Source organism: Carassius gibelio, chromosome A22 (genome assembly GCF_023724105.1).
Source record: "Carassius gibelio isolate Cgi1373 ecotype wild population from Czech Republic chromosome A22, carGib1.2-hapl.c, whole genome shotgun sequence".
Taxonomy (NCBI): domain Eukaryota; kingdom Metazoa; phylum Chordata; class Actinopteri; order Cypriniformes; family Cyprinidae; genus Carassius; species Carassius gibelio.
The window spans coordinates 20,756,370-20,766,175 of NC_068392.1; the positions used below are offsets into that span (position 1 = coordinate 20,756,370).

Genomic DNA, 9,806 nt, shown 5'->3' on the forward strand with positions numbered 1-9,806 from the left:
GATGTCATCTCTGTTCAGTTTAAATAGTGTCTGTGCATTCATTATGGTATTATGAATGTCTGTTGCTTTTCCTCAAACACACAAAGAGTGACTTCAGACTCCACACTTTGAATTTGAGGTTGGTCACAATTGTTACAGCTGGTCAAGGAAACAAACACACAAATTCAAACAAGCAGGTCAATGTATTAAGGGAACTGAGAATAAGCTTCCAACATAGGAGAATCAAAAATGAGGTGATCAAAGAAAGCAGAGAAAACAGTCTTATCTGAGCTAAAGCTTCTAATCCTTTGACTGATAGCAGAGGATGGCAGGACTGACTTACAGGTAGGCAAAGGACCTGCTAAGAAGCTTGTAACCTTGAGACCAGCCAACAAGCAACTGTGGTAAGTGGGCCCAAACATTTTCTTATATATCTGTTTACACTGTGATATTCTGCAATTTCCAGCAACATTCAACTATCAGAAGTGAAAGTTTTGCATCATGAAAATGTAATCAAATTACTGATAACTGATTACTCCCATCATACAGGCTCCTAAAAAAATAGTGTTCTGTGAATGTTGATGCTTTTATAACAAATGTTATTTTTAACTAAAGCAAGTGGCTTCTGTGTGCATAGTTTGGCAGAATGTTAGCAAAGAGAGCTGCATTTATAATCTCTAAAAGACATCTCAGTTCATCGCAATCTCACAAAACTCTCTTATAACACAATCAACATATGCATAATTAGGTCTCTAATCCAATGGCACTTGACTTGACAGTGTGTGTGCTACTGTACATCCTTTTTACAATCCCTAGATTGTAAAACACTGCATTCTGTCAGCAATGTCTACAATGTTACTAAAAAGTAATCAAATTACAATAACGTGCTACTAAGTAATGTGTTACTCCCAAACACTGCTCATGTTAAAATGCAACAATATGCTGAAAGCACTCTGGACTGGTGTTTGTAATATTTGTAATTATTTGTGATTTTGTTTGTATGCAATCTATATTTCTTACAAGATGGAAATGGGTTTTAAAATGAGACTCTGTTGTTCATCTGACTCAGAGACACTAATGAATCAGGATAAACTGTAAATCCAGCATGGACAGGTTCAGTGAATGTGGTTTTGAATGTGTGTAAGTGTGTGAGTGTGTGTGTGTCAGAGACACTGTAGAAGGACAAAGTGCCGGCTGACCAGTCCAGATACACTCCTATTTTATTAGAGGAGGGCAAAAGGGTAGGAATGTCCGTGGTCTTATTATTGTTCCAAAAAGTATACATTTTATCACAAAAGAAGAGACTCCAGGACATTTCATTGCGTCCAAACCGACAGTCACTCCCTTCTTTCCTGTTGATTCCCTTATATGTCACTGCTATATGACCTGACCCTTCCCATTCAGCCTCCCAGTAACAGCGTCCTGCCAGACTCTCAACACACAGCACCTGTTCATAAAGCTTAAATCTGTCTTGGTGGTCAGGATATGGCTGATGATCTTTTCCACACTTTATTTCTTTTTTATCTTCAGACAGGATGAGTTGAGTATGTGCTGTGTTTGGATTCAGTGTGAGATCACAGGCATCTGGACACAAAGACAGCAGATTATAATAACAGTGACATTTTTTAGCTTAGTGTGTGCATGTGTGTACATGGGATGTGTGTGTCATAACTTGTATATGTCTGCATGTGAGATGAGGTTCATTAGAATATGAATGACATCACCACCAACAAGTATGTGTTTGTCTGTGAGTGAGGGTTTACATTTTCTCAGTCCTGGTCTGACCCTGAAATGTCCTCCATGGTCCAAACTAAATGGAGACAAACACAAAAAATAACAAATGATCAATAAAATGATAACTGAAATGAAATAGTTTTACTATCTTGTTAAGTAGTGGCACCGTTAAAATAATGAGTGATCAAAAAAATTTTTTAAACATTTCTCTTATAAAAAAATCTGTTTTTAATTTCAATTTTGGCACAATCCATTTGATGTAGAGTGTTGTGGTAATTCATAAATATTCTGAGATGTTGATGGGAAATGCAAAAAAATTAGCACTTTATCATATACAATATATCAGTGGATGGCAATCACTGCTGTGTCTGTGACGCTCTTTTATCCTCCATAATCAATCACATCTGTGACAAAAATATTAGGAAGTCTAAACCCAGCATTAGATTACCCTTGTCACACTTGCACACACATGTTTATTACTGCGAAGTCAATTAAAACATGAAACTCCATAGAAATTAACATGAAGTTACATGGACTATGTATTTGGTAATAATTTAATTAGGCATTTCATCTAAGTTGTCATGATTCACATTTGTTCAAGCTTTTTTTTAATCAACCAAGATTAATATTATTTAAGAATCTACTGTAAAACCAGATAATACTTTTACTGATAAACATACTTAAGTATCTGCAGTTTGTAGTCTGGATCCTGCAGTTTGTGTTTGAGCAGCTGGACTCCTGATTGCCCTGGGTGATTATAGCTCAGATCCAGCTCTCTCAGGTGTGTGGGGTTAGACCTCAAAGCTGAAGACAAATAACCGCAGCCTTCCTCTGTCACCATACAGCCTGACAACCTACAGACACACACATTCAGATAATCTACAGACATATTATCTACAAACACACATCAACATTAGGACAGACTAACTATACATTACCCTTAATACCTCAGTATTTGCAGCTGACAGTTGGGACTCTTCAGTCCATCAGAGAGCAGCTTCACTCCTGAATCTTGTAAGACATTGTTACTCAGATCCAGCTCTCTCAGGGCAGAGTTGGAGGATTGTAGGGATAATGACACAATTTCACAATCCTGAGAAGTGAGATTACAGCCAGCAAGACTAAAAAAAGTGAAAAATGCATGATAATTAAATACTTATCTTTCTACAACTACTATTTGACTAATATCAGATTCACTACATTCTGAAAATAGACATAAGATGTATTACTCTGCACAAAAACTGTAATTCCTTTCATAAGGAATTTTGATTAAAGGAGTCATATGATGTGTTTTTTTATTTTTTATTATGGAGTATCACAAGCTCTTGGTGCATAAAGAAGGTCTGTAAAGTCTCAAATCCAAAGATATTTTATTTATGAAAAGTTAACTATCAACCACTCATACCTAAAATGACTCACTCTAAAATGTCACATGTTTACGTCACGATGTGGGCAAAATTAACATTATGCTGCTTTAATGTTCATCCAAAGAAAGGCGGCGAAACTTATATTCTTGCTGCTGCTTCTGACTCACAGTCTGTAAGTACATTTTCATATGTAATGAATTTGCCACTGACGATTGCCAGTTTTGAGCAGTGTAGAGAACAGCTTATTGCTTGCCATTTCTCCGATCACAAATGCAGACATGTTTTTATTTTTATGCAGCGCGATATGCAACACAACTTACTTTTTTATTATTATTATAATCAGTAATTATGTCCCCACTGTATACAAAAAATGCCTCATTTGTAATGGGATTTATTGGTTTTGTCTCATCACGCTGGCGTCCTGACATTTTATTCTACCTGTCAGGAACACACTGCATTACAGTTTTAAGGGGCGTAACATTTCCTTCACATGGTTGAGGCATTCTGAAGGATTGTGTGACTGTAGCAATGATGCAAAAAAATTCAGCTTTGAAAGTCAGCTTTGATTGTTCTTAATAAACTGTTTAACTGCACTCGCATGTGAATATTAAACTATGTTGTGGGATAATTAAAAATATTATAAATAAACTACAAACACAAAAGTATATATTTATTTTGTTCTCATATTCTTTCTTGTAAATCCTCCTTCTTTGTGACCCACCTGACTGAAATGCTCATTATGCATGTCATTATGCAGGCCTTTGTCTTCCAAGGTGTAATTCCAATGATATTCACGATAGTTGATGCCTACTCACATATGACTTTTACAAATATAAAGTGTCTTAGAATATTTTTATCAATATATTGTTTTCTGAGACGGATTAAACAAGATGATTTTCAAATAGTTTAGAAAGAAAAATTCTAGGCTACAAGCTCCAGTTCTCAAAAGTCCCGGGAACCAATGTTCTCTATAGTGTGGCGAGCCAGCTAACCAGGGATTAGTGTCGTCCAGGAAACAGCGCTCACACTGCAATCACTTGGGAGTGCATGGTGGTCACCAACACCTGAACCTCATCAGCAGAACAACTTTTAAGCAAAGGGAAAGGAGAGGAAGTTGAGCTTCGACTCCAGAATGAGATTAACGCTGTGTTCTGGCTCTCTTTCAGATTCAGGTGTCTGAGGAACAGCACATCACACAGCACCCACGGGTACTTTTAGCTGCACAACCAGGACTCCTGCACCAGAGCACTGCACAGTCTACTTGCAACCCTTGCTCAATAAACCACCCCTCTGGGGACTTTATTGCATTACTGTTGTCTGTGTGATCACTCTCTCCACCACAATGTGTTTTATGGCCTTATTCAAGTGATTTAACGTTTTTAGTTTTCACTAACCACGCATAACTTTTTTGTTTTCTTTTCAAAATCACAATCATGTACATACGTGCTGCTCACAAATTATTATAGGAAAATTTGCGCTGATTACAGTGATATTAGAATTTAGTCATTAGATGTTTATAAGTAACTGAAACAAAGCACAAATGTCAGGGCATGACAAAACTTTCCAGGCCCCAAAAATACCCTTAGACCTCTAAACACTTACAGAGCTTTTCTGCAGTTGATCACAGCTGGTATCAGTCTTCTTCTCCCCTCATTTGATGTGTTATATTTCTTAAGGTCCAGCTCATCCAACACCTCTTCTGATAACTGAAGCATGTAGGCGATTGTTGAGCAGTGAGAAGGAGATAGTTTCTTCTCTGTGTGTTTGTCTGATTTCACAAACTCCTGAATCTCTCTGGACAGAGTCTGATCTTTCACTTCAAGCAGACAGAGAAACAAACTGATGGATCTTTCAGTGGAGAGTCCATGTCCATCTTTAATCTTCTCTTTAATGTACTGTGTGATTTCTCTGATGCTCTCTGAGCTGTTCTCTGTTTGTGTCAGTAGATCCTGTAAGAGTCTCTGATTGGATTCCAGGGAGATGCCCAGCAGGAACCGTAGGAACAAATCCAGCTGTCCATTCTCAATCTCAATGGCTTTGTCCACTACTCTTTCATGGAGTTTGTGCAGTAAATCAAAACACGCTAGTGTAGTGCTACTTATGTGGTAGTAAAACACATGGAAAGCAGCAAGAAACTCCTGAACACTCAGATGAATAAAGCTGTAGACTTTCCTCTGATGAATCACAGATTCCCGCTTAAAGATCTCAGTGCAAATCCCAGAATACACTGAGACGTCAGTGACATCTATGGCGCTCTCAATCAGGTCCTCCTCATAGAACATCACATTGCCCTTCATCAGCTGTTTGAAAGCCACTTCAGCAAGTTTCACAATCACTTCTCTGTTGGACTGCAGGAGTATATCTGAATCTCTCTCTTTATACTTCTGCTTCCTAGTGTTGATCTGAATCAGCAGGAAGTGGATGTACATTTCAGTCAGAGTTTGAGGGATTTCTGCTCTCAGATTTTCTTCCAGGAGCTTCTGAAGCACAGTGGATGAGATCCAGCAGAAGACAGGGATGTGGCACATGATGTGGAGGCTTCTTGCTCTTCTGATGTGTGAGATGATTCTGCTGGCTTGATGCTCATCACTGATTCTCTTCCTGAAATATTCCTCCTTCTGAGGCTCAGTGAATCCCTGAATTTCTGTCAGACGGTGGATGTATTCGGAGGAGATCTGATTGGCTGCTGCTGGTCTGGAGGTGATCCAGATGAGAGCAGAGGGAAGCAGCTCTCCTTTGATGAGGTTTGACATCAACACAGCCACTGATGAAGTCTCAGTCACATCACAAACTTTCTGAGCGTCTGAAAACATCAGTGTGATTCTGCTTTCATCCAGACCATCAAAGATGAACACAACTTTACACTCCTCATAAATCTGTGAGTCCAGATCTTGAAGTTCAGGATGAAAGTCCAGCAGAAGTCTGTGAAGACTGTACTCATGATCTCGGATCAAGTTCAGCTCTCGAAATGGAAGCACAAACATGAAATCTACATCCTGATTGGCTTTTCCCTCGGCCCAGTCCAGAATGAGCTTCTGCACAGAGACGGTTTTTCCGATTCCAGCGATGCCTTTAGTAAGAACAGTCTTGATCTGCTCTTTCTCCTCATATCCTGCTTCAGCGGAGGCTTTAAAGATGTAATTGCAGTCAATTTGAGTGTTTTGTGAGTGATTTGTTCTGGCTGTTTTCTCCATCTGTAAAACCTCATGTTCTTCATTCACTCCTTCTCTCTCTCCCTCTATGATGTAGAGCTGTGTGTAGATCCTGTTCAGGAGGGTTTCCTTCTCTTGGAGTTTGCTTCCTTCAATTAATTTCTCATACCTTTTTTTCATGTTGATTTTGTGCTGGTCTTTGACTGTCTTCTGGTCTCCAGTCTCTAGTATTTGTGTCTGCAGGATTTCGTTACTTCTTTTCTCTCTGAAATGAGTCTGATAATGGTATGTAGAGGATGGAAAATATCGGCTTGGCTCATATATCTCTTTCCTGTTTAAATAATATAAAAGTAATAAAATAACAATGACAGTGATTACAATGATATTATATTGAAAAAAATAATAATATTCGTTACCAGATGTGACTTCAAAGCATATGCAATTATGAATGTATATTTAATGTTACTTCATTGAGTCTATTTAGTCACTGACCATATGAAACCTTTGACATTTTCTGGATCCTATTGGGTAGAGTGTGTCTGTTTCTGATTGGTCTTCCCCATGTTAATTGTTTATTTAGAGTATATACGAGTATTTTGTGTTAAATAGGATAGGTTCTCTGTGAGGTGGTTTCTCTGGATCTTGTTGACATGTATTTTTCCTTGGCATTTCTTATAACATATAATTAAAGTTTTGTTGAGGTTATATTTCTTTTTTTCTTCATTATCCCTAGACATTTGTAATACTGCATTTTTCCATCTCAAAAATACATCTAAATTACGGCCCATGCTCTCAATGTCAAATGCAGAAATGTTAATCCATGCATTTATGACTTCAAGGTTAGATTATTGTAATGCTTTATTGGGTGGTTGTTCTGCACGCTTGGTAAACAAACTACAGCTAGTCCAAAATGCAGCAGCAAGAGTTCTTACTAGAACCAGGAAGTGTGACCATATCAGCCCGGTCCTGTCAACACTGCACTGGCTCCCTATCAAACATCGTATAGATTTTAAAATATTGCTTATTACTTATAAAGCCCTGAATGGTTTAGCACCTCAGTATTTGAATGAGCTCCTTTTACATTATAATCCTCTACGTCCGCTACGTTCTCAAAACTCAGGCAATTTGATAATACCTAAAATATCAAAATCAACTGCGGGCGGCAGATCCTTTTCCTATTTGGCGCCTAAACTCTGGAATAACCTACCTAACATTGTTCGGGAGGCAGACACACTCTTGCATTTTAAATCTAGATTAAAGACCCATCTCTTTAACCTGGCATACACATAACATACTAATATGCTTTTAATATCCAAATCCGTTAAAGGATTTTTAGGCTGCATTAATTAGGTAAACCGGAACCGGAAACACTTCCCATAACATCCGATGTACTTGCTACATCATTAGAAGAATGGCATCTACGCTAATATTTGTCTGTTTCTCTCTTGTTCCGAGGTCACCGTGGCCACCAGATCCAGTCTGTGTCCAGATCAGAGGGTCACTGCAGTCACCCGGATCCAGTACGTATCCAGACCAGATGGTGGATCAGCACCTAGAAAGGACCTCTACTGCCCTGAAAGACAGCGGAGACCAGGACAACTAGAGCCCCAGATACAGATCCCCTGTAAAGACCTTGTCTCAGAGGACCACCAGGACAAGACCACAGGAAACAGATGATTCTTCTGCACAATCTGACTTTGCTGCAGCCTGGAATTGAACTACTGGTTTCGTCTGGTCAGAGGAGAACTGACCCCCAACTGAGCCTGGTTTCTCCCAAGGTTTTTTTCTCCATTCTGTCACCAATGGAGTTTCGGTTCCTTGCCGCTGTCGCCTCTGGCTTGCTTAGTTGGGGTCACTTCATCTACAGCGATATCGTTGACTTGATTGCAAGTAAAAACAGACACTATTTCAACTGAACAGAGATGACATCACTGAATTCAATGATGAACTGCCTTTAACTATCATTTTGCATTATTGACACACTGTTTTCCTAATGAATGTTGTTCAGTTGCTTTGACGCAATGTATTTTGTTTAAAGTGCTATATAAATAAAGGTGACTTGACTAACGTTTATTATCATTACTGACTGTTGTTGTATTAGTTAAATAAAAATATTTTGCATTGATTGTTTTTTTTTTTTTTTTGTTGTTAATGTTTAATTCCTCTTTTTTGTTGCAGAATTTATATGAGTGGGTTGTAACAATAGTGAATTTGCAACTTCATGTTCATACTAACAGAAGGTCAGAGGTCACTGGTCCATCACTAAATTCAAATGGGTGATCCATGGATGCGTTACTCTTCACAGAAACACAGCTGGCTTCTGGAGACTCTGATCTCTGTGTCCTTCTGATAACAACAAAAGACAAAAATGGCATTTTACTGAATTAACTAAACTCAGTATACACCACGTATATACATTTACCCATTGTTGATACTGTACTTCTGTAGTTTATTCAGATAAAAGTGTGTGCATGCAAAACAGTGTCTCACCTGGTACCAGAGGCCATTGTATCATTCAATTCAATATTATGATTCATCAAAGACTGATCACTCTTTAATGGCACACAACTTGATTCAGGAGATGGTGAACTCATTTTAGAAGCAGTATCCTCCATTTCTCATTTCCTAAAATAGAGGTTGTTTTATGCATTAAAGGATGCTGTAGTGCCTTTAAATGCTTTAACACATGAATTACTAAAATACACAATAAACCCTTGAAGTAAAAGAGAGAGATCTACTCACTTTCCTCATAAAATAAAAAGTAAATCTATAGTTCAATGTAGTATAATCTTTATACTGAAAGAAAGTGTTTGACATTTATATTCAAATTTATGTTCTATTTCTTGTTTTTAGTCTTTGCAGACATAATTTGTACATAAATGGAAAACAAATATGACTGAACTCAGTTTTGTATTCAGTTTCACATGATTTCATCCAAGGACAAACAAAACAAAGAGGAAGTAATGATTACAAAAAATAATAATAATAATACACATACTGACATTATAGAAGATAAGAAAATATATTTATCAAACTTAAACCTTCATTTTCTGATATGTGCTTTAAATAACACTAATATAAACTAAAAAAAATAGTATGATAAGGATGATAAGAAAAATAAAATAAATGAAAACCTTTATCAAAACAAAACCGTTACAGATAAGGTTCAGTACAATAAAAATTATAACAAAGTATTATAACAATTAATTTGTAAGTGCATCTGGACAATCAGCTTGTTGGTGTCTTATCTTCTCCCATTTGTGCAAAGAAAATCAATAATTACTAACACATTGATGTTAATATGATCACAGTACTTACATTTGTTTTACTGTAAAATTCTCATTCTGTACAGATCTAGAAATATTTGTAAACAATTAAACGTCTTAATTTCAGATTTAATTTTTTTTTTTTTGAAAATATCATAAGGAATTTCACATGAAATGATCCTAGTTTGAAATCTCATGAAGACCAAAAATCTAAACAGCAGCTCATTTTATATGACTACATGTTTTAAAGACAATTTACCATGAAATATGAAATACTTACCGTGAAATGTGTGGCTGTTTAAATGGAG

At 37.2% G+C, this 9,806-nt stretch overlaps 1 protein-coding gene across 1 annotated transcript; it reads right to left on the reverse strand.

Annotated features, from left to right (window-relative positions):
* Positions 1-911: 911 nt before the first annotated feature.
* Positions 912-8,858, reverse strand: LOC127943334 (NLR family CARD domain-containing protein 3). The gene is made up of 7 exons (XM_052539707.1): positions 8,723-8,858; positions 8,468-8,578; positions 4,683-6,563; positions 2,661-2,834; positions 2,394-2,567; positions 1,743-1,789; positions 912-1,563 (listed from the first exon to the last, which is right to left on the reverse strand). Exons 1-7 carry the CDS (start codon positions 8,845-8,847, stop codon positions 1,016-1,018), a joined length of 3,060 nt encoding a protein of 1,019 aa, XP_052395667.1. The 5' UTR covers positions 8,848-8,858; the 3' UTR covers positions 912-1,015.
* Positions 8,859-9,806: the final 948 nt, after the last annotated feature.

Excerpts from the sequence above, each read along its gene's own strand:
- LOC127943334 (XM_052539707.1), bottom strand. The coding sequence starts at position 8,847 with ATGGAGGATACTGCTTCTAAAATGAGTTCACCATCTCCTGAATCAAGT. Across the intron at positions 2,568-2,660 it reads TGTCAGCTGCAAATACTGAG|GTTGTCAGGCTGTATGGTGA; the intron begins GTATTAAGGGTA and ends GTGTGTCTGTAG. Across the intron at positions 1,790-2,393 it reads TACAAACTGCAGATACTTAA|TTTGGACCATGGAGGACATT; the intron begins GTATGTTTATCA and ends GTCTCCATTTAG.